We start from the raw sequence: 24818 nt of genomic DNA on the forward strand, positions 1-24818 counted from the left end.
TAGTAGCAGCAGTAGCAGCAGCAGCAGCAGCAGTAGTAAATGATCACTTGAAATGCCATGTTTTGGAATGGCTAAATGTATGTAAAAATTGATTCGGTTGACAGTACAATAGCTCTTAATTTCATTTCCATTCAGCCAAATTGATCCTTTTTTCTCATCCCTAGCACATGTTCAATTACTAGATTGAAAAAAATAGCTCCATTTGTGCCACTAAAAACCAGGGGAAATAGCAAATTGTGACATGAAGGCCGGGTCATTGTTAGGAATGTATGCACATGTAAGTTTCCCTTAGGCATATGCATGTCCTTTTGGGAAACCTATAGGGTTGATGTTCTCTTCTTCTTTCCACAGTACCCAAACAGCTCTCCCTACTCAACATACCGAACAGACTCTGAAGTCCCTGCACAACCGCTTCCTGATTCGTGGTGGATAGACAGGATCACAAATGTGTCTTCGGCTACCTGGACATGAAGTGATGCAATCAAGCACTGAGCTCTGCTGGCATCCTCCAGGAGTGTTGCTGTCATTATTTCATATCTGACTATGGGGACATAGCTGGACACGTCTGCGATCCTGCCCACTCCTCATAAAGCAGAGAATGGCCATATTGGGGAGCCTTCAGAGGCTGTTCAGTAAGTTGGAGACAGTTATGGCTCCGCCTAACATAGGTCCACATGCATATGTATAACACTATGTTGAGCTATACAGGATTGCTGCTAAAAGGTTTATTTATTAAATAGCAGACTTGGCCTTTATAAGGAGACATAGTTTTTAAATTCTAGAAGAATTTTTAAATTATTAGATACCTAGACTCTTTCCCTAAAGAGATTCACTATCACTAGAGCTCTTGTAAAGAGCTGTGGAGATCCTTACAATAGGAATTTTTTCATATTAATGCCTTTCTGTTAGAAGCTTAGCAACCAGGTTCTGGGCCCATGGCAAAAGATATGTTTGAGGAATTAAAAGAAATCATTGTTTGAATGAGATAACAGATTTAAAATGGATGCTTTTGGGGAAAGGAGGGTTCTGAAGCTTGTCAAAGCGAAAGGTGCAAACCAAGATTATATTATGACATCCCTTTTGTCTGCCATTAATAGGCTCTGAGAACAGTTCTTAGTGCTCAGTTTAAGTTAAAGTTTTGGTTCTTTTATCAGTTGACTGTCTCTCCCTGGGTGGGTGGGTAGACACAGCCCGGGACAATGTGTGCTCTAACAAGGGGTCTTCCTGTGTCTGTGCCTGGTTGCAGATCTCGCCCACCTTGATGTCCCTTCCATCCATATCGAGGTCGATGTCTCCAAACTTCACCTGGACCCACTGGGACAAGTCCATAGACATCCAGTACCAGGAAAAATAAGTTCAGAGGAGGATTCAGAAAGCACCGCTCTATGACACAATGTCCCTTGCTCCCTCTAATGTCCTCTCTTGTACATATCGGTGTCCCACGAACACTCCATGGAAGGAGACGTGTCCAGAGACCTTGCCTGCTTGTGCGTGGGAGGTGGTGTCTGTTATGGAGCTCTGCGTGCCAGCCACTCGTGCAAGACTGACAGCCCTGTGGGCCTGGTGCTAAGCCTGTTGGTGTGGCAAAGGGCACGTTGCCAGTGCAATTTCCATTTAATTTATTATTTTTTCTCCTTTGTTTAGCCTTATCCAAATTTTGCCTTTTTGACGTGGTGCCTATTTAATCTCCTTTACAAGCTTTTGGACCCTTACCAAAATAAGTAACTAAATACTCTCACCGGCCCTTTCAGGCAGTTGAACACAGGAGTAAGAGAGTGGCAGATAGGCTCAGTAAATGAATTCCACCTGTTAGTTTAGTCTTATTGACTTCAGCATTATTATTTGTCCCTTCTGCCTTGGACTCTTGCTCCAGCCGTCCTTCCTCTGTCTGCCAGCTAACTCTCCATATTGCTGGTTCATAGCTCTCTCCCCCCTGTAGTTTCACCAAGGAGGGAGTAGGCTACACCTGCATTGTCCCTGGGCTCTCCCATCCCTTCAAAGCCTGTTTGCCTGGTATTTGTCCCCTACTTCAAGGCAGATGCCTTTAGGGTAGTGTATCATCAGAGAATCTGCAGGATTCAAGGAAAGATCATTTGCCCTTCTGGGTTCTTTTACTATTCCATTCCTTGCCTGCACCCCCTGCAATTACTTGGATCCTCTCCCTACCCCAATGGTAGCGAGGAGATCAAGGAAAGAGATCAGAAGGGACAGATAGCAGGAGGAACATGCAATTGCTTTCTTTCACTGTGTCCAGAGTTAAACAGGAAAGATGGCTGTGGCCTGAAGTGGGTGGTGTTTCCCATTAGGTAGAGAACTGGTTACTTGATTAGCAATAAAAATGCTCCCGAGCATATTCCCTTCAGCGTGATATCAGAGATGGAATCTGGCTGCATGGAGTTCTTGTTCTCCATCCTTATGATGGGCTTATTCCTGCCCAGAGCCCTTCTCTCTACTCTGTGTTCAGGTCTTTTTTCCAGGGCAAGGGGAAAGGAATTCCACCAAAGGATATACATTTGCAATGGCTAGATTGCAGCTCCCTGTAGTGTTTAGCTCAGGGTCCGACTGAGCAGGGCAGAGCTCATGGCTGTGCATGCAGAGGCAGATGTAACCTTTTATCCTTTTAAAAGAGATGAGATATAGATAGATAGATAGATACATATATATCTGTCCAGATAGATATATATTTGTATATATAAATATATATTTGGTTTATTTGGGGCCATTCCATCTTGAACGGGTGTACAAATGTACAATGTAAATCTAAACACTTAAAATTATTATCCTACACAAAGGAAGAGAGACGTTTTCAAATTCTTTCAGGTTTATGGTAAATGTCTCAAAACTCCTCTCTTTTGGCAGCATTTTTGCAAGTCTGGATGCTTTTGCTTTGCCACAGGCTGTGATAATGTGTAATTCATCACCCCAAAATGGAAGAGGCAGGAACACAAGTGCACATTCTGGTGAACTGGGAAGGGAAATTTTAACTGCTCTCCCCAGTTCTAGTCACTTGATGTTTTTTGCTGCTCATGCTGGGGCCATAGACCTAGCCCAGATGCTGGGCAGCTCCTTTTGAGGGGAGAGTGTCCTGCTTTCTCCATTTCTGTCCCCACCCCTCCACTCCCTTGACTTATGGTGTCATTAAAGTACAGTTAATTACTTTTGTGGTATCTCTGTTTCTCTTGTCTGTGCTTTGTTTGTTTATCCAGAGCAACAAAAGAAAAAAACCTTCACAAAGCAGTTTATAAAATGAACTATAGTAATACAAGAAAAAGAAAAGAAAAGGTTTAGGTAGAAGAAATGATTTGAAAGTGGTGTTCAATTGAGATGTCCAAATTGGCCCCCGGTCAGTTTGAAACATGGACAAACTATTTCCAAATGTTTACAGCACAGCCATTGGCTGTTGGAGTGGAATAGGGATGTGTAGGAGAGAGATAAATAAAACACGCTTGATAGTAAAGGTAAAGGTTTTCCCCTGACATTAAGTCTAATCGTGTCTGACTCTGGGGGTTGGTTCTTATCTCCATTTCTAAGTCAAAGAGCTGGCATTGTCCATAGACACCTCCAAGGACATGTGGCCAGCATGACTGCATGGAGCACCATTACCTTCCTGCCAGAGCGGTACGCATTGATCGACTCACATTTGTATGTTTTCGAACTGCTGTAAACATTTGGACAGCCATTGGCTGTTAGAGTGGAATAGGGATATGTGGAAAAGAGATAAGTAAAACACACTTAATACTAAGTGCCATTACAAGAAAGTTGGTTGTAACAATAAAGCCATATTCTGAATGCCTACCCATCAGCAAAGAACCCCATGAAGATATATTTAAAATGCATTTCTGCCTTCCAGTGTTCTGAGAGCAGGAAGCTCAGAATAGTGTTTTCAGGAGTACATCTGACATTTCATTTGCCTTCACCTCCAAGGCAGGTTGGTAAATCAGCAATGACTCAGTGGCTGCAGCAGGGTGGCCCTTTGCCACTTTCTAGTCTCATGTAAATTCCTCTTTGCATAGCTGCAATTAGTGATATGTTAAATGCCTGTAATGTTTCATCCACAACTTGTTATACAGCGTTCCCTCACATATTGCGGGGGTTAGGTTCCAGGACCACCTGCAATAAGTGAAAATCCGCAAAGTAGGGATGCTATATTTATTTTAACATTTATACATCATTTTAGTAGTTATACACTATTTTAAGTCTTTATCAACCAATTGTTGATAAATTGCCTCCTCCTCCCGTTGCTGCTTGGGCTCCTTTTCTCTCCCTTGGGCTTCTCCTTCCTCCCTTCCTTAGGCTGTAAATTGTAAAAAAAATTATGATTTATAATAGTCTTTTAGAGTTTATTGAAAAACAGCGAATCTGCGAAAAGTGAACCACGAAGTAGTGTGGGAACACTGTATTACATTTTTCATTCCCATCTACAAGAAAAGGAGTTTGAAAACTTTTCTCCCCCACTGAGTGAATATACAAGAGGTTTATGTGAATTTTCCATGTTTCAGGACTTTCTGAAAACATTGTTTGTGATTCTTCCCCCCCCCCCCCCCCCAACGTGGAGCATCTCAATGTGTGAAATTATATTTCCCTATTGATCAGAGATGGAAATTGTGTAGCCTAGAGGGCACACAGAATAGGGGTCCATTGTAGCCCTTGGGATTCCTATACCCCAACAAATTAGCTGAAAAACAGTCATTTGAGGAACATTTCACTAAATAGTGCTATCTACAGAAATCCTTCGCCTAAAAAAACAAAAGTAATACAACATCAATTCAGGTTTCCTAAAATAACAGCTACATTAACAGAGTGTGGTCCTTCAGATAGTTCAAAATGACACGGTAGCCCTCTTGAGTCCTGAGAATAATCATGGTGGCAACACAGTCAAGGACACCCACTCCCTTTAAGGTGAGCAGATGCTATTAAAACATCCCCTTTCCAGATAGTTGCAACTTCTCCCTTTCCACCGTGTGAGTTTGGATCCCTATGTATAGCCATCTTGAGGCTTCCCCCATCAAATAGTCACACCTCCATTTTCTCTTCTGTTCCAGTTGTCTACTGGGCCATTCTCGTTGACACCTAACTTTCATAGCTTTAGCAGGCAGTGAGGCCAATTCAGTCCCTCATGCTGTGCCTGTAATGAGCCTTATATTTTTAAATCTGCTTTCTACAGAAAGACTGACTGACTGAAGAAGTGAAACATACATTATTACAGCCTCATCACACCTGATCATGGATCCACTTGAAATACAGTTGCTGCCTCTTACAGAATTCTGAGGTTTGTAGCTGAGTGAAGGTCAGGACCTGCCTGCCTGAGCAGTTGAAAGGCCCTCCCTAAACTACAAGCCCCAGAATTCTGCAGGAGGCAGAAACGATTTGAGGTGGATCCATGCTCTAGTATGATGAGGTCCTGGTTAGCAATCCAAAATCTTATGCGAGAGTGAAACAGGGTTCTGCACCCAGAGGCTTGCTTTCCTTTCCCCCAGAAATTAGGAAAGTTTCTGTTTAGCACTAAAAGCTCCAAATGACCATCTGGCTTGAAGAATATTGTACTCCAAAAAGAAACTCTGAAGCTCAGTGTACTTTTTTTTTTCTTCTATGATGGTGGCAGTAGCTGAGGACCCAGTTGCTTCGTGCAAAATGCTATGGTGGATATCTGGTTTGCTCCACAGTATTTTGTTTGCTTGCTTGTGTTCCATCCCAAGAGCCAATGTTCCTGCTGTGTCAGGTGGGATGATTAAAGCCCAAAGCATGTAACTCATTAACAAAAGAAACATCCATGATTCAGTAAGGTGGCATCAATAGCCTCATGACTGGGTTTTGCACGTTCCAATCTGTGACACTGCCGCTGATTCCATACGCAGGTACTGCTTCTCAGTGGACAAAATGGGCTATGGCATTTGCTCTACTCTCCAAATATTTGTGATATATCATGACTCTTTGAGCTTAGGCACTGACTGTTGATTGGATGAGTCATATTGGAGAATGAGTCAAATATTATCTTACATTAAAGGAAGCAGTATGAGTTCTCCTTCTGTCTGCAAAAGAAGGGAATAGAAACAGGAGGAGGCTGAAAACAAACAAGGCTGACCCTCTCATGTATTTCTTTTTACTGCTTCTAGATAGCAGGAGGGAAGGTTCGGCTTATTTCCAATTGCAACCTTCTTTGTGAAGATAGGATTTGGAAGCAAGGAACAGTCAGGAAGAAATAAGGTGGTTTGGGGAAAAACTGGCTGTGATTTTAGAAGTGATCCTGTTCCCTGATGTCCAACAGAAGAAATCAACTGATCACTAGTCCCTTGTGAACTTTCTGAGAAATGGTGAGGAAAAATAATCAGGGTGGGGATAGCCCCATTTAATGCGTTAAACCCATTACACCGAGCCCAGTGATTTTCAGTGTTTATTGCTAGAGTTGTGAATAAGGTGGCAAACTATTTCTAAGGGAATGAATGCACAAAATAAAACTATTTCCATTGGATACTATGCCATTTGAAATAGCCTTTGTGGGGAAAAAATGTCTGTTGAGCAGTTATGAATGTGTAAGCTGGACTGCTCATAACTTCAGATCTTATGTTTACGTTTATGGAACTAACGCCACACAAATCCCACTTCCAACATACACCCAGAACAACAGAAGCCTGTTCTGTTGGCAACTCGAACAGCATGACATTTCCGGGCTCCTCCATCCCAGCAATATGCTGCAGGACAAGAAGTTGCACAGGCAGGCTGTTACTGATATTTTATCACAGACTGCTGCCAGGAGGAGGCTGGAAACATCATCTTGCAGCACCCCAAGAGCCAGCAGATCAGATCTCTCTCACTTGGTGCAAGTGCTGGCTGCCAAGGTGGGTTGGGGGGGGGGGGTGTCATCAGATGATAGATAGTATTTAGTGATGGGGATTCTGACTGATCTCTGTGCAAACAAAAGTACTTCCTCTGATGATTTCTGCTTATCCTCATATTAGAGAACATCCACAAAGGCTAAGAATTGTAGTAAGATGGTTTCCATGCTTTCTCTTGCAGTAATAAAAAAGTTTCTCCATTAAGATAACAATACCAAATTACAGACGTATTTAGTTAGCCTATTATGTATTCCAAACTCCTCTACTCAAAATAAGTGACATTTTCCCCTGATGGCATTGTTGTTTCAGGGTTGTTGTGTGTTTTCTGGGCTGTATGGCCATGTTTCAGAAGTATTCTCTTCTGACGTTTCACCCACATCTATGGCAGGCATCCTCAGAGGTTGTGAGGTATTTGTGGTTTCACTCCTAAGAAAAACTTAGCAGTGACAACAGCTGGAGAGGGAAATTAAACCAACATAAAAGAACATAAGGAAATAAAGTTCTTTAGAGCTGATTGATAACTCTTTCGCAGAAGGCGAGACATTCCTTAAATGTTGTAGGTAATATCTGGCACTATCCATAAGCCACCTCTGTCCTTATTACAGGTTTTAATTATAGCATTGTGACAAACTACAGACTATAAGAACAAAAGATAGCAAATCAGATAGGTTGAATGCATAACAATGTATTTCCAGTAATAAAAAAAAATTGTATCAAACCTTGAGTTCAGGTCATCCAAGTGTAGCCCAACACATCTGAAGGGCACAAGACTGAGGAAGATCATATCGGGTGGTTGATGACAAACAGGATAATTGCACATGTCAGTAACTTACCATCAGAAGCAGCATTGATTTCTTTTTCTTTGTATCTTTGTTTCCATGGCTTCCAATAGGTAGGTTTATGGATTACAGGCATATCTTAGAGACCTACAAAATATCCCTTAGCAGAGAAAAGATTCCCTGCCTCTGGTGCTCAAGCCACCATACACTCCTGTGCACTCCCGACTAGCATGTGCATTCACCATTTTATGCTGTCATAAAGTTTGTCACTTCAAGCAAGTCCATAGTTGGTACAGTCAATTGTTTATACAGTCCATAATTTGTATTGAAAACAGCTGTATTGATACTGGATCCTAAATATGAATGAGATCTACAGTTCCGCAACAAATGTTGAGGTTTTCCTTTTTCTTGTAAAACTACTTACTCTTCCTCCCCTCTTTCCAATACTTGCTGTTCTCTTTCACCATGGATTTCAACATTGCAGTTTTGTAGCAGTACGGTGTTGCAAAGATCAGTCTCTGTAGGCTTGTTCCTCAGATAGCAGAGGCTCCTTTCATAGCAGCCCAGCCAAAATGAATGTTTAACCGCTCTGACAGAGGCCATGTACGCTCTTGTGGAATCAGAAGAAATGGGTTATTAGAAAAGCTTGATGGTGCTCAAGATCTTACCTAGACAGTTGGCCTGCCTGACTATTCACTCTGGACAACACAGGTGATATTATTGTTAAAGAAAATAAAACAATCACCCACTTCTCTGTCTTTGGCATCTTTGATCATGGGGGTCAATTAGAACTAGAGGTGATATTATGCTTGCTACAAATACCAAAGTGTTTACTAAACCAAAGGCACTCCTACAGCATTTAAGCATCCATCACTGTTATCATCAACAATACTGTCAGAAATAACTAATGTATTCAAAATTGTACAGATCTTTCCCTTATCATGGAATGGCATAAGGGACAGGTGATCTTAGCACAGAAAAAGTCAAGGAGTGCTATAATAGACTTTCTATGTGTTCAGGGGCACATTCTAAGAGAAGATAGCCCTGGATCAAACATGATCACGTCTCAGACCATTTAGCCAAGGTTCATCAAGGTATACATAAGTGGAATCTGGACCTCTTTCCCCTTCTTCTGCGTCGTTTGGTGGGGTCTTAAAACAAAACCTTAAAGGTATACCTTTTTTAAGGACACGCAGGAGGCTACCAAAGCAAAGATGGGATTGCCGATCCTGGTGGAAACAACATAATCCTGATTTGTGGTTCCCAACCTTTGGTCTGCCAGGTGTTTTGGACTTCAGCTCCCACAATTCCTAACAGCTGGTAAACTGGCTGCAATTTCTAGGAGTTGTAGTCCAAAACACCAGTTGGGAACTACTAGTGTACTGTACACCACTGGTTCTTGGCTGGTGCACACTTTATAAATAGCACATAATTATCTATACAAGCATAAGAAGTGATATGGTGTGAATTTAGCTTGCAGTTTGCAACAAAGCATTCTGAGGTAGGATAACCTGAAAATATATTCTGCTCTTATCAATCATGTTATTTTCTTCTGTGTCTGCATATATTGAGGTACACTTGGGGGAACAAAACTAGATTCACATTTTTATGAGGATCACAAGGTGTATCTCTGTGTTGTTCACACTTATTACAGCACAATGAATACAATATAAAACAGTAACATTCAGAAACTCTTTGTTTTGTTGCAGAAAGCAAGGCCATTAATGTGAGTGGCAGATGAAGGCCCTCTAGTAGGTGATATTAGTCTACTCCAGGAGTCCCCAAAGTAAGGCCCGCTGGCAGGATGCAGCCCTCCAAGGTCATTTACCCAGTCCCTACCCTAAACTTTAAATTCAGGGTTCCCCTAAGTCTGAAACGATCCTAAGGCACACAACAACAAAACAACAACAATCCTAATTAATTTGACTATCTCATCAGTCAAAAGCAGGCCCCACACTTCCCATTGAAATACTGGTGGTAAGTTCATGTTGGTTAAAATTGTGTGGTGTGCATAGGAATTTGTTCATGTTTTTTTTTTCAAACTATAGTCTAGCTCCCCAACAGTGTGGGGAACCACATTAAAAGTTTGAGGACCCCTGGTCTAATCTAACAATAAGTAACTCTACTCATGCACTGGAAAGTGTCATGCAAATGTCAGCATGCACTGGGCAATCTACTATTTGTTGTACTGTACCTTTTTTTGCAGCATATGAGGAAGAACTTACACTGTGGTTGGATCTTCACTTCGAAACACAATCCCTTCAACCAAATAAGTGCTATATAAATTCCAATACCAATTTATTTCAACTTGAGTTTTATGAAAGGTGAAACCATTTTTGATTTCTTTTTACACAGGAAAAGGGAGGGGGTAACAAATCAATCTTGCTGAAGAATCTCATCATGACAGAGAAAATAGAAATCTTCCTATGACAGACAGGAATTCAAATTATTGTACTTCTGTTATGCATTGATTCTGAGAAATGACTACTGACTAAAATGGAAAAAGAAAAATCTATGTTACAGAATTGCTTCTTTCTGCAGCGATATGAGTATCAAACTAAAGAGTAGTCCTAACCCATATTTAGAAGCCATTTTTCCTAACATATGAGTTTACTTAACTCTACACCTTGTCAAGATTAAGTGTGTTGTTTTGTGAATATTCACTGGAAGATAAATGCAAGTCTAATTTGCAAGTCTGATTTCTGGGGCATACAATTCTTAGGAATGACTGTGATTGGAAGGAGAGATGTGCTAATAGCAGGGAATACGCATTTAGTTTAGTATGACCCTCAGTGATGCAAGACTGAATGTTCGAAATACAAAGTACTCAACACCAATCTGATGTGATACAAAAGATCCATGATTATTTTCTCCCTCAATGTCTGGGAATAAAGAGAAGACTCAAATAAAAGCACAGAACCAGAAAATGGGGGATTTTCCCCCTGTGCCATCCTTCCATATTAAAATCCCACTTATCCACAAATTGTTTTGCCTCATTGGTATCTACAATTTTTCTAGTATCTGGCACATAAGATTGCTTTTAATTTTTCTCTCCGTTATTCTTTTAAGGCGGTTTTAGATACCACCTCCACTGTCCAAAATGGGAATCAGTTGTCCATGGGGTGAACTCGGGTTCTCTCTGGTAGCCATTGCATAGGTGAGATAAAGGATTAGCCGTTGACATCCAAGACCTCCACGGTAAATATGCTCAATAAAGAATCATACTCATGCTCCTACTCAGAACAGAAGCCCGCCTTCCACATGAGGCCACGTGAGTCTTATGTTTTCAGCATTCCAACCACTCTTTCATATAAAAAAAATATCCAAACATCTCTGCTGACAGAGTGGTTTAAATCCATTCTGCAGGATTGTTTAGTTGTCTCCCAATAGTCATTTGCCTCCATTTCTGTGCCCTGCCCTCCCTTTTTCATGAACCCTGTTCTTTGTATTTGCTCATTGCTTTCTTACAAAGGCAGCTAGGTCATAGCGAGGTCTTTTGGCAGCTTGGAAATATATTCACTAAAAAAGAAGTCAAAGATTTACTATTACAGCCTTTATCTGGTGTAATGAGAGAAAGCATGCAATCATTTTGAGGTGAAAATAAATTCCTAATTTCCATGGAAATGAATGTAGGCAACACAGCTGAGCCATCCAATAACTACGGAGCTGCAAAATACATGCCTATGTCCAGAGACAACGGGACAGCAGTACTACACCTAATGCCTTCCAGGCTGAATTACCTCTCCCATTTTGCTCATACTGATCAGAACCACAACTACAACAAAAAGTACTAAGGGGTTAGGCTTAAACTGAAATGTGACTGACATCCACCCCATCTCCAACATTTTCAGTGCTTCTCCTTTGGCGAGCACAATACGAGTCTTCTGATAGGAAGAAGGCACTTTGAAATGGGGGCCTTCTCCAAAATTGTGGGTATTTGAGGATGGAATAACTACAGTTTCCAGAATCTGGTCAGCACTTTCCCTTCCTCCACTTCTCATAGCTCCATGAGCGACATCCAGAAACAGTCTTACTTCAGGGTTGGTGTGGGGAGTGGGGAGGTGTTGATATACAACTTCCAGCCAGCCCAAGCAATGGTTAGTGGTGATGTGAGGTTAAAGTGAAGAGCTGTAACCTTTCAGATTCCCTTTCCTCTTTTAAATGATTCCCATTTGGTATTTGAGCTATGATTCTCCAGAAAAAAACCAGATAAGATAATAAACTTTTCACTGGCTAGAGAGCCTTTCTCACCAAACATGTACAAATATTCCTAGTGAATTGTACATGCAAGAGACCAAGGGACCCTTTTACATTGCACAATTATAGCACAATGATTCCACCTTAACTGCCATGGCAACATCCTAGGGAATACTGGGGTTAGCAGTTTAGGGAGGGGCTTTTACTGTCCTTAGTCAGGAAGCTCCTCTGGTGCCTCTGTCCAAATTATAAATCCTAGAATTCAACAGCATACAGACAAGAGAGTAAATGTGAGATTAACTGTAATAACTGTTTTGTATGTATTGCCCTCACTTAATTTCTCCAATTTCTGAGTATCACAACCGGGGTACAAGCATCCTATGACACTGTACCAGCAACACAGGAGCCTTCCCATGTTCTATTAAGAACAACAGGGCTAGTACAGGGGGAGGCCATGCGGTGACGCTTCCCCACGTGTGTTGGGGAAGTGTGGCTGCCAGCAAAGCGGCACACCAGGTTTGCCCAGCTGCCCTGCCAATTTATCACAAGAGGCTGGCGAATCAGGCTGGGCGAACTCATAAATGTGATGAAGTACTGAATAGAATTGAGCCTCTCCAGGAGCATACCTTATTTGGCAGAGAAAGCCCCAGATAATCCCCTACCTTTAAAACAGAGGTGGGTAGAATGTGGTTTGTGGGGCACGTGTCACCCAGGGCTGTGACTTTCACCCCACTGGGGATTTGTTCTGAGATGTCAAAAAATGATCTCTAGAGGATATGGAGAGCATGTTTGCTCCCTCCTTGGGTCACAATATATATATTTTTTTGCGAACTGTTACAAAAACTTTTTGAAGCAAGTGCAGTGGAAGTCTTCTGGGAGGCTAATGCGGCCCTCTAGTTCTCCATAGTTTCCCACCACCAGTTACTCTCTCCTCTTCCCACTTCCTTCTTCATCCTCAGTCTGCTTCAACTGTTGTATACAGTTGAGTAATTTGTACTCAACTAAACAGAAGGGATAGGAGATAAGATACCAGTCTTGTACCTTCTAAATTTACTACAAAAAGGCCAGTATACCCCTGCTCAAAACAATAGCTTTCTTGTTCATTTAAAACTTTTACCTCTTGTTGTCTGGCCACACCTTTTTGATCACACTCTGATCCATTTTTCATCTGTGAAACATTGCAAGTTTTGCATAATGGCTAGGATTTTCTAGATAATTAAGACTTTCTAAATGCATGGCCAGGTTGTCTTTCAGAGACGCCATATGCCTATAGTTCTGCCACCACTGTCTTGGAAAACTAATTCAACACAACACCCTCAAATTTGAGCTGTTTTGACATTTCACAGGTGAGATCTGATCCTCATCAAAGATACTGGCACTTGTTTATAATTTTGCTGCACATAATTTATATTCATTTCTCAGAATCCCAACATACCTCTACCAAATCTTGGCTATTTGAGCTAGTTGGAAAACAGTACCTGTGCAATTCCTGTAGTCAAAGATGTGAATATCACACACAGCTGCTTTACAGACTGTAATGTACACATGTTCAAGGTATCACATAAGCTTATTCCCCAAACAGAATTAAAACTATGTATTCTTCTGTCCTGCTATCTGTAACACAGAAAACTGGATAAAAAATGTGTGATAACTCCCTCATTCTACTGCTCACTTTTCATTCTTGATGCCACCGCTAAGGATCATAGCTGCTAATGGAAGATGTAGACGCCAATGTCACTGTCTTTGCTTAAGTTGCAAAAATCAGTTATATGTAAATTAAATGTAGGAATTGGCATATTCTGTTGCTGATTACCCACCACATTAGGCCAAACATAAATAATTTATGTCATAACTGTCTTCTGAAGCCCTTCTGAAAAAGATGCCTGGCTATGGGTCAGCATCTAACTTTTTTCTTCGTGTACTCTGTGAATGCACACTAATGGAGAAGCTGCGCCTGCGCAGGTTCCGACGGAAACTCTTCCAAGCTGAAGTTCAAATTTTGGTGGTAACCACGCCCCCCCTTCCCAAGGGGCATATAAGGCAGCCCCAGGCGCCCGCTCTCCAGTTCCTTTTTTTCTGCCGCAAGGTTCACTTCGGACTCTTCGCATGTCTACTACTCGTTTCAAGCGTTGCACGCAGTGTGCTGCTAAAATTCCTGACTCGGACGGCCACGCCAAGTGCCTCTTCTGTCTTGGCGAGGCTCATGTGGTCAGTACCTGCCGTTTCTGCCTAGCTCTCACAGCTCAGGCCAGAAATAACAGAGCCGCTAGGCTTAGAGCGGCGCTTTACGAGAGATCTCTCGCGCCAGAACCGACTCCGTCGACGTCGGGTACGTCGTCGTCTTCAGCTCTGAGAGCTATGTCGGCGCCACCAGCTAAGCCTCCGACAGCTAAAGCCTCCTCGGTCTCGTCCAGAGCGTCCAGGACCTCCAGGGCCGCTAAACCGGTCAAGCCACCGTGTACTGTGACGACGGCTACCGTGTCGACCCGCTCCGGAAAGGTGGGGCCTTCCTCGACGTCGAGCTCTCTGGCTTCGGTGACCTCGATCCGCTCTCGTATCGGCTCCCCTCCGTCCTCCTCTGCTATCAAAATAGCCTTTAAAAGGGCTCACGAGGAGTCTCGTCGAGCGCAATCTGACTCAGCTGTGGTTCCTCCCACACCTGGCAAGTCCTTGAGGGTTGCATCCAAGCAACCGCCGACAAAGAAACGGCTGACTCAGCGCTCCTCTTCCTCGGCCTCCTCAAGGAGAGACCCGCCATCTTCCTCGGCAACCTCCTCGAGAAGGTCTTCTCCAATTGTGCCAGCCCAGAGGCCTAGAGATGTTTCTCAATCTCCATTGCACCCCCTGTCTGACGGGGAGCTGCAGGACTCACCCCACCACTCTACCCAAACGGTGGTCAGGGTGCCGGTGCCGGAGCCCCTTGCGCCGCCTCACTCGTCGCGCCAACAGCTCTTCCCTCCCACCTCGACACCGGAGCGTGGCAGACAAACGGCTCGCCTGGCTCGAGCAGCCCAGGCCTCAGCGTCTAAGGATCCCCGGCTCCCGGCCCTCTCTTCCCGCGAGGCCATGCCTCCTCCCGAGACTGTGCTTTCTTCTCCCCCTCAGTCCCCCCAAGGGGCTGAGGAGGAAGATGTTGATATTGACCGCCCAGACTCTGTCCTCTCGGCCTCGGTGGTCTCTCTCGGTCTCGACCTCTCTCCTCCCCACGATGCGTATGAGGCAGACCCGCCTTCTCCTACTGACAATATTCGTGCTTTCTCTGATCAAATGGTCAGAATGGCCGACGCCCTGGGTTTGGAGATCAAGCAGACTTCCAAAGCAGTGTCTGATCCAGTTTTCAAAAGGATGCAGGCCCAAGCTCCGCCGGCCACGCTGCTCCCTTTCCTGCCTTATCTCTTGGACGTTATCCAGGCCTCCTGGAAAACCCCTTCCTCCATTCCTCCGACCTCGAAGAGGATCGAGACTTGGTACCGTACCGACGATGATACCTTGGAGTGGCTCAAACACCACCCCGACCCCAACTCCCTGGTCGTTAAGGCCTCTCAATCCTCAGGTCGTCAGTCGAACACTCCGGCCGACAGAGAAGGGAAGCGCTTCGACGCCGTGGGTCGAAAACTTTACTCTGGAGCCCTTTTGCTTTGCCGCATGGCGAACTATGGAGCCTGCATGGGTGCCTACCAGCAGATTATCTGGGAGAAGGCACAGCCCTTCTTCGCTAAGATGTCGGACGAAGACCGCTCCGTCCTCACTACCCTCCAACAGGAAGCAGACTCGCTTGCTCACCACCAAATACAAATGGCGAAACATACAGGTGATACTGCGGGCAAGATGATTGCCCACGCGATATCCATCTGCCGCCACGCCTGGCTGAGGTCTTCGGGTCTCTCCTCATCTTCCAGACAGGTCATTGAGGACCTTCCCTTTGACGCGCTCGGACTATTTAACTCCGGTACCGATGACAAACTCAAGTCTAATCATGACTTTAAAATTCTTGCGTCTAAATGTGGCGACCAACCGCAACCTCAGCGCACCCGCTGGTTCCCGCACCGCTCCCGCCGCTTCCCGCCGCAATCTTTCAGACACCACTCTTTCAGGCGGCCTTCGGGCTCGAATAATCAAACCCATCACCAACCTCGTCGGGGACCTCATCCGCAAAAGCAACGCGGTCGAACCACCCCCGCTCCTCCGCAGGCTAACCGGCGTACCTGACGCCAACCCCTGCCAAAGCTCCTCGCCCGCTACCGCTGTAGAGCCCACGCTGCCTCAACCCTCCTGTGCCTTTGCCGACCGCTTAGCCCCCTTTTACAATCAATGGGAGTCCATTACTTCAGATGCATGGGTTCTTCGCATTGTCCAAGACGGCTACGCCTTAGAGTTCACGGACCTCCCACCTACAGGTCGCATTCTCTACTCAACTCCTTCACCAGAGATACTGGCCGAAGTCGATGCATTACTGGCCAAAGGCGCCATCCGTCCCTCCCCTCCCGAACTGGACCCTTTAAGTTTCTTCTCCAGATACTTTACAGTCCCGAAGAGGGGGGGCGGGCTACGCCCCATTCTGGACCTAAGGGCCCTCAATATATTCATTCGCCCTTCCAAATTCAGGATGGTCTCTATTGCCTCTATCCTCCCGATGCTGCAGCGGGGAGACTACTTTGCCTCCATAGACTTACGAGACGCCTACTTCCACGTGGCGATACGGGAGGCGCACAGACGGTTCCTCTGTTTCAAAGTTCTCGACCAAACCTACCAATTTACCGTTTTACCCTTCGGTCTCGTTACGGCGCCAAGGGTCTTTACCAAGGTCGTCGCCGCGGTAGCGGCCCACCTCAGGCTACATGGCATCACGGTCTTTCCTTATCTGGACGACTGGCTTCTCGTCGGGCCCGATCCGGTTCTTCTCAAAAACCACGTCTCCTTCACGCTGCGTCTTCTAAACTCTCTCGGCCTCCAACTCAACTCCGAGAAGTCAAATCTCTCCCCGTCAACCCGAATCCGGTTCATCGGGGCCCTCTTCGACTCCGTCACAGAGACTGTTTCACTACCGTTCGACAGATTCCTAGCTCTCCGCCACCACATCGCCCTTTGTCGATCCGCCCGGAGGGTCAGAGCCCGTGCCATTCAAGTCCTTCTGGGCCACATGGCCTCCACGGTTCTCACGACCCCGTTTGCCAGGCTGCGCCTTCGGGTTCTACAAAGGTGGTTTATAGACACTTTCAAGCCGTTCTACCACCACAACTCCAAGTACTTGTCGGTACCGTTGTTCGTCCGCCAGTCCCTCTCATGGTGGACGTCTCACCAAAACGTGTGCAGGGGCCTCCCATTTCATCCAGCCCCGCCGTCGCTAACCATAACCACGGACTCCTCCACCTACGCTTGGGGAGCCCACATGAGCGGTCTAATGGTTCAAGATCTTTGGTCCCCATCCGAGAGGGCCAACCACATAAACTTCCTCGAGCTTCTCGCCATTCTCAAAGCCCTGAAAGCATTCTCCCGCCTCATCCGTCACAAGTCCATCCTCATTCAATCGGACAACCTCGTAGCAGTATTCTACATCAACAAACAGGGCGGTACGGGTTCGAGGAAATTGATGCTCCTCTCCTCCTGTCTCTGGGTTTGGTGCATAGCCCACGACGTACAGGTCTCTGCAATCCACCTGCCGGGCGCCCAAAACGACCTAGCAGATGCCCTCAGCAGGATGACATCTTCCTCTCACGAGTGGAAGCTCGATCCCGAGATCCTCGACGGTCTGTTCCTCCTCTGGGGACGCCCTACTCTGGATCTCTTCGCGTCTCCCCACAACGCTCAGCTACCCCGCTACGGAGCGAGACTTCCCCCAAACTCCTTCCCCGGCTGTCTAGGGGATGCCTTTCTACTGGACTGGTCGGCGGAGATGCTTTATCTTTTTCCACCGATTCCCCTCATACCGAAAGTTCTCGAAAGACTTCTCTCGATCTCGGTCACAGCGATTCTCATAGCTCCGGCCTGGCCCCGCCAACCGTGGTATCCAGCCCTTCATCGTCTCTCCAGAGGAACGTTTCGCCCTCTGCCTCCCTCGCCGCACCTTCTCTCAAGGGAGGACGGCAAAATTCTTCACCCGGACCTCCCTTCCCTTCATCTCACTGCATGGAGGATTCTTACCTAGCCTCCCTTCCGCAGAACCTGCAAGACGTCCTTCGGGCAGCCCATAAGCCGTCTACTACCAAGGCTTATTCCTATAAACTCTCTCGCTTTCACGCCTTCCTTCGATCCCGTAACGTCGACACCTTTCCGACCTCGGTATCGGTGGTCCTCGACTTCCTCATGACCCTCGTCGAGAAGAAACTCTCTCTCGCTTCTATTAAGGCTTATCTCGCAGCTCTTTCCTGGTCCTTTCAACGCCACGGTCAGCCATCTCTTTTTTCTCACCACTTGATCAAAACTTTTCTCCGAGGCTACAATAACATCTGCCCGCCGTCGCTACCACCTACGCCGGGCTGGAACCTCGAACTTGTACTTTCTCAACTCACTTCTGCTCCCTTCGAACCGCTTGCCTCGACCGATCTCCGTCTGCTTTCCTGGAAGTTGGCCTTTCTAGTGGCGATCACGTCGGCACGACGGCCATCCGAGCTTGCTGCTCTCAGGGTCGACGAGCCTTATCTACGTTTTCACCATGACCGCGCTGTTCTTCGCCCGGACATTACCTTTCTCCCTAAGGTGGTGTCAGCTTTCCACCTCAACCAGGACATTGTCCTACCAGCTTTCTTCTCTAACCCCTCCTCTCCTCTCGAGCAAAAACTGCACCTTCTTGACGTTCGAAGGGCACTTCTCTTCTACAGGGACCGTACCAAGGACATCCGTAAGACACAAAGACTCTTTGTCGCCTATGCCCAGGACAAGTTGGGTAATCCCATCTCTTCCCAAAGACTGTCCCACTGGATCGCTCAGGCCATTGAGTTGGCCTACGAACTAGCCAAGCGACCTCCTCCTCCATCCATCCGCCCGAGGTCGACTAGGGGCCTCTCGGCTTCAACCGCCTTCCTTAGGGGTATTCCGCTTGACTCCATATGCAAAGCGGCTATCTGGTCAAACCCTCTTACGTTTGTCTCTCACTACAGGCTGGACAATAAAGCCTTAAAGGACTCGGCCTTCGCAAGATCAGTACTCTCATCTTGCCTCTCCTGACTCTCAAACGTCTTTTCTCCTTATATTCACCCGCAGGTGACTCTCTATACCTCTCCTTCAAGTTTGGGCCGGTCTTTTTCCCCATACCTACCTCTAGGGATATGTTTTTCCCTGATTGTGTTGAGCAGTTGCTCTGTTGCTTTGTACCGCCTTATTGATCCTGGCGGATATGTCAAAGGCCATGATGTTTTTTCCCCTCTCCCCCCTGGGAGAGCGTTTATATGCACTATACGCAATTGCGTGTTTTCTATCATGTTTATTGAATAATTTTTATGTTATGTTTCCTCTTCTACTATGCTCATGTTTGCATTGCACTGGTCCTTTCGGACAATTTATTGCACTGGTCTCTTGGGACTGTTATCTCTATATGTCCTAATAAATATATGTTTGGACATTCACTGATTGTCGAGTTTGCCTTGTCCCACCATCCGGGACCTTAGCGTGTCAGTCTCCATTAGTGTGCATTCACAGAGTACACGAAGAAAAAGGACAGGTTGCTCACCTGTAACCATGTTTCTTCGAGTGTACTCTGTGAATTCACACAAACCCGCCCTTCCTTCCCCTCTGGCAAACCTCTCCCTTTCTCGTTGCCTTGGCGGCGTAGGAACTGGAGAGCGGGCGCCTGGGGCTGCCTTATATGCCCCTTGGGAAGGGGGGGCGTGGTTACCGCCAAAATTTGAACTTCAGCTTGGAAGAGTTTCCGTCGGAACCTGCGCAGGCGCAGCTTCTCCATTAGTGTGAATTCACAGAGTACACTCGAAGAAACATGGTTACAGGTGAGCAACCTGTCCTTCTCCCCATCCCTAACAGTTCTTTCCACAATTTGACCTATACCTGAGTCCATCTGGATATTCAGTGGAGAGTCAAAGAACTGTAGGTATTGAGCTGGACTCAGCAACTCTTGGCATGTCAGCAGGTAGCAGATGGTGTCCTGGGGAATAATGAGATCAGGTACCTTCTCCAGGATGGTGTCTGGAAGGTTCTTGGGGCTCTGGGGGTCAGAAAAGAAAGACCATTGGGTAAATGTTGCAGTTTAACAAAACAAATATTGTCACAGGCCTATCAACATGCCAAGTTCTCGATAGCTCTGTCCACTTGCTTGCTGATGCAAATAAAAGGCCAGTCGCTTACTTAAATACATAAGATTGGGTGACAGAAGCTGCTTTTTGAGCAGATGACCCCAAGGAGCCATGCTATGACCAAACAGATCAATAAAGGAATAAGAGGCTATTTCTGTGCCACAGATCAGAAAAGTTACATATTTGGATTTCAACTTCCAGGAAGTCTCAGTCATGATCATCATTGACCATACTGACTTAAGGCTTCCAGGGATTGGAGTTCAACAGAAGGTGTAGCAAGCATTAAACTGCTTATATTAATTCCAAGAAAGATAACACATTGTGGTGGAGGCAACATTTCCCAATTTCCAATATTTAATGACTTGGCTTCTGCTGACACAAATTCTACTGGGGGAACCAGGTGTCAATTTGCCAAAGATATTTTTGATTAATTGTCTGCCATTCACTATTTCAATATGTTGCAACTTCTTTTTTCCTCCTCCCACTTTCCCACTTTGCCTTCAGGTGGGTTACATTATTGCAAATTGATTTGAAAGTGCTAAGGAAGTGTGCACTCAATTGCAGTCCAACCTGAAAATTACTCTGGGTGGCAGGGAGAGTAGGAGATATACCTTGGGATATTTGAGCAAATGCTTTCCAATTTTCAGAAGTGCTGTGAGGCACTCATGGGTAAGAGTCTCTGCTGATTCCTCCTGGGATGTATCATAGTCCAGGCGTCTTTCTGGCACATTCAGCACTTTGTAATGCCACTGTTGGAAGAGCCGGGAAGGGAGATTGTGGGACATTATAAGGATCTTGGCATCCAGGACCAGCACTCTGAAACAGAGCAAGAGATCATGGCTCAGGAGGTGATCTGAAAGAGCTGCGAGGAGAGAGTAACTGCCTGGCTATCTTTAATTCTTGAAATGGATGGCTTCCACAGAAGCAGGAAACTGAATTTACTCTTGGTTTTACTAAGGAAGCATTCAAAGTGCTTACCTCAGCCCGCAAATAGGTTCAGAACTGTGGGTAGCCTAAAACCTGGAGAGGATTCAGTGTAGCCTTCTTCAGCTGACACAGAATAATCAGATTCTTCAAAGTGGAAGTTCAACCTCAAGCATATAATAATATAATAAAACTTTATTTCTATCCTGCCCTATCTCCCAAAAGGGACTCAGGGCCGTATTTCAATACTCTCAGGGAGAATCTGCAAAATCTCATGAGATGCTGCGATGTTCACTTTGAAAAAGGCACAAGAGTGGCTTCTCAAACAGGCAGGGGGAAATCTCTCTTTCAAGATCCCAACCACTGCCACCATTAAATGTGGGACACCCTGCCCAAAGCCCTTTACATTTAGGCTAAGGGAATCTTTTTCTTAATATCCCACCTTTGCCACGCCTTTTTAATATGGGATCTCTCAAATCCCGCTATGACAGGGGGCAATCCTTCTTTCAGGATCCCAGCCACTGCCAGCTATAAACACTTGAGTCTGCGTGTGTGCATGTATAAGATGATGTGAAACTGAGGGAAAGTATGTGAGATGAATCTTCCACTCACTCTAAGTAGAACAATTCACCACTCAGGAACACCATCTTTATTAAAAACAAAGAATTATTTATTTATGATTTCTTAGTTCAAAAAGCGTAACTTGTTGCAAAGGTTTACTTCTTCAGTTTCATTTGTACATAATATAGACAATATATTTCATTCTTTAACATTAACAACCTGACTGAAACTTTGTCTCAACAGTATTCCTCAGCTCTATCTCACTGGAAACCTAAACCTAACGAACTGCAGACATCTTCTTTCTAGCTCACCGGCTAGAGAACTCCAATAACTAACTTTCAGACTTTTTTTCTAGCTCACCGGCTAGAGAACTTCACTAACTGAACCCCAGACACACACAAGTCTTTCCTCTAGCTTCCCTCACTAGAAACATGAACCTAATTGAACTCTTTTTAAAACATTCCCTCCGTTTCTCATCCAGCTAGCTCCGCCCCTTTCGTGCTAGCTTCGAAATGGTTACATTTCTACAGAACCTTAAAATATACACACAGATGTTGCTTGACTCCATTTCCCACCAACCTCACCCACCCTAGCCAGTGATGGACAGTGATGGGAGCAGTAGAAATCAACATCTGGCACCCTGTATTTCCCATAGCCATACTGGAGGAGAGGGGTTCAATCAGGTGACAGGATGACCCCATCCCCTGTGATGGTTCACAACAGACAGCAAGCCAAGAGCAAGAAGTCATGCGTCTGTCAGCTGCCCATCAGTCTCTCAGTGCCAGGCTCTACAAAGGTGTTTCCAACCTGTTCAACATTATTTCTTTGCAATGATTCTAAATTGCTCCAGACAGACTACATTCTCCTCTCCCACCTTTTATCCACACAAACATGTTGTTTTGTTTGATTCAAACTAAAGTTCGTGACAGTCCAGCAAGCTGGATGATTGAACAAGAACTAGATCAATTTAAAATATCTAAATAACATTTAATTAATGTCTGGACTGTTAAATGTGTCCTTAACTTTCGTACCACATACTCTTTTAACTTACAAGCTACTTTGGGATCCAAATCCCAATGCTGTTTTTCTTGTGTCCTTCAGACCTATTCATCAGAATTGCTCTATGGCAACCTTCACCACGTTGACACCCTCAAGATGCTTTGGATTACAACTCCCATTATCCTCAACAAGAGGCCCAAGACATCTGGGCAGGGAAAGGGGGCACAAGGTTGGGAAAAACCATCAGCCTTGTCACTGAAGCAGGTTCTTCTAGCCATTTGCTCACCTTTGCTGCTGCTCCATGTTTCTCAGGTCACGCAGAATATTATAAAGCACATCACTGGATGACTGAAAGGGAAGGAATAAATCTGTTTTTAAATAACTAGCAATATCACAGTATTGCAGAAAAACTGCAGACAGGCAGTGAACTCCCAGCAGCCTATTGTTGGGAGCTGAGTGCTTCGGCAGAGCAGAAATGTACTGTTGCTCCATGATTCTGAAGAAGCTTTACATGCGGAAGCTCTTGGATTCAGTTCTATCTCTGAGAAATTGATGAGGAAAAATCATATACTCAAAACTTCACCTGGAAACTCTCCTATAAAAGGAAAGTTCTCTGGCTATGGTTACTGTACTGGGCCACAGAGATTTATGTGTCATATACCAGGAGGAAGCACATATGACTGCATAGTGTTTTGAGGTCTCCTGTCATTCAACCAAGCAACCACAAAACAAGAGCAATGGACCATGTTAACAGGATGCCAGCTCCCACCTCTAATTCATTACTCATGGCCATTCCTTCACACACACCCCAAAGTCAAGCATGACCTTCATTCTTAGGTCCCTTCTACGCATTCCAGGATCTGATCCCAGATTATCTTCTTATCTCAGATTATCTGGCAGTGGAGACTCATATAATCCAGTTCAAAGCAGATAACTTGGGATCAGATCCTGGGATATAAGGACAGTGTAGACGAGCCCTTCTGGTTTGCATACAATAGGCAGATGGTGGAATTAGGAAACAGCCAAACTGAGATGCTTCAGAAGTTAGCCCTCAATGAGCAGTGACCTCTGCTAATCCATGGAGCAGGAACTTTGATTACAGGATTGGCAGGACCAGTTGGGGGGAAGCAAGGTTTCCAAAGGTATAGGGAAATTTGTCATCAAACTATGTTCCATTCAGCCGATATGCTCACTACATCAAAAGATTCCTGGGTATTTTATTGTCATAGTGACAGACAATGAGAGGCTGCCTTTAAATTGCTCACAAAAGACTAATAAGGGGGAAGGAGCAGATTGTGCAGAAAGACTGCTTCTCTCACTGAGGCAACCAGTGAACAGGCAAGCAGAGTCTGAAAAGGAAAGTCCTGCTGAACCCCCATTGGTCAAGATGCTGAGTCCATAAGTAAGTAGATTGGAGTGAGCTGTCCCATCTTGGAAGTTAAGCAGGGTCATTCCTGGTTAGTACTTGGATGGAATATTACTAACCAAGGGGGGACTTTTTTAAAGCGAATCATGAAGAGTAGTTACATAATGCAAAATAATTTAAAAATCAGGCTCCATTGATAAACTTGTGGACACTCAAGACCGACAGACTTCAGTGAACACTCATGGAGTTTGGTTAATCAGTTAAAATTTATGTGTAATCTAGGTTTTTTTAAACTTGAAGAATTTGGGGGGGGGGGGGGGTTCAACCCCTAATCCCCCCCCCCCCCGGCTACAGCCCTGTCACTAACATAAACCAGGTGCTATAGGTGATATTTCAGAGGAAGAAACTAGCAAAGCAACCTCTGAATATTTCTTGCCTAATAAAACACTATGAAATTAATGGGGTTGCATAATTCAACAGGAGACAGAGACACATATACACACATAGTATGGATGCTGAGTTAGTAGGCAAGTATTTGATGGATAAAGTCTGGCATTTTGGATAGCTCCTTTAAGGTTCAGTCTAAAATCCAAAGTGGAATTATGCCTCCATAGTCATGGAAACTGGTCACAAACCTTTGCGCTCTAAGCATGAATTTTCAAATACAGGGGGCAGAGAGGAATAAAAGATTTGAAAGCCAGTTTCCACAAATGGCTATGTGAGTAAGGTTGTCAGCTGTGGTTATTTTTGGTCTCCTTGCTTGTTTACTTTGTGGCTGGCTGCCAAAGAGGGACAAAGCTGCTGCTTCCTCCATCAGCCATTTCTGAAGCTGTATGTCTCGCTTCCCTAAATTGCTGTGCTCAGGTGTACTCTTCTTGCCTGCTCCAATCCCACAGTTGTGTCACTTCACCGCAAA

At 45.0% G+C, this 24818-nt stretch overlaps 2 protein-coding genes across 22 annotated transcripts in view; one reads left to right on the plus strand and one right to left on the minus strand.

Annotated features, from left to right (window-relative positions):
* arhgap44 (Rho GTPase activating protein 44) overlaps positions 1-3156 on the plus strand; it is a 136883-nt gene extending 133727 nt beyond the window's left edge. For 9 of the 18 annotated variants that reach the window (XM_062970696.1, XM_062970697.1, XM_008104291.3 and 6 more), the window contains one exon: positions 1247-3156. In XM_062970696.1, coding sequence (XP_062826766.1) covers positions 1247-1389 — 143 coding nt within the window. In that variant the 3' untranslated portion in view covers positions 1390-3156. Of the gene's footprint in view, positions 1-351; positions 633-1246 lie in introns of all 18 variants that reach the window. The other 9 variants (XR_010002928.1, XR_010002927.1, XR_010002930.1 and 6 more) reach the window with 3 other exon arrangements.
* A 4346-nt stretch (positions 3157-7502) lies between these two features.
* LOC100554091 (testis-expressed protein 47) overlaps positions 7503-24818 on the minus strand; it is a 37297-nt gene continuing 19981 nt past the window's right edge. For 3 of the 4 annotated variants that reach the window (XM_008104290.3, XM_062970705.1, XM_062970706.1), the window contains 4 exons: positions 22823-22884; positions 20664-20868; positions 19808-19964; positions 7503-8222 (listed from right to left, as the gene is read on the minus strand). In XM_008104290.3, the coding sequence (XP_008102497.2) occupies positions 8146-8222; positions 19808-19964; positions 20664-20868; positions 22823-22884 (501 nt within the window). In that variant the 3' untranslated portion in view covers positions 7503-8145. Of the gene's footprint in view, positions 8223-9806; positions 9872-19807; positions 19965-20663; positions 20869-22822; positions 22885-24818 lie in introns of all 4 variants that reach the window. The other variant, XM_062970704.1, reaches the window with a different exon arrangement.

The sequence above is a fragment of the Anolis carolinensis genome, chromosome 2 (assembly GCF_035594765.1).
Source record: "Anolis carolinensis isolate JA03-04 chromosome 2, rAnoCar3.1.pri, whole genome shotgun sequence".
NCBI lineage: Eukaryota > Metazoa > Chordata > Lepidosauria > Squamata > Dactyloidae > Anolis > Anolis carolinensis.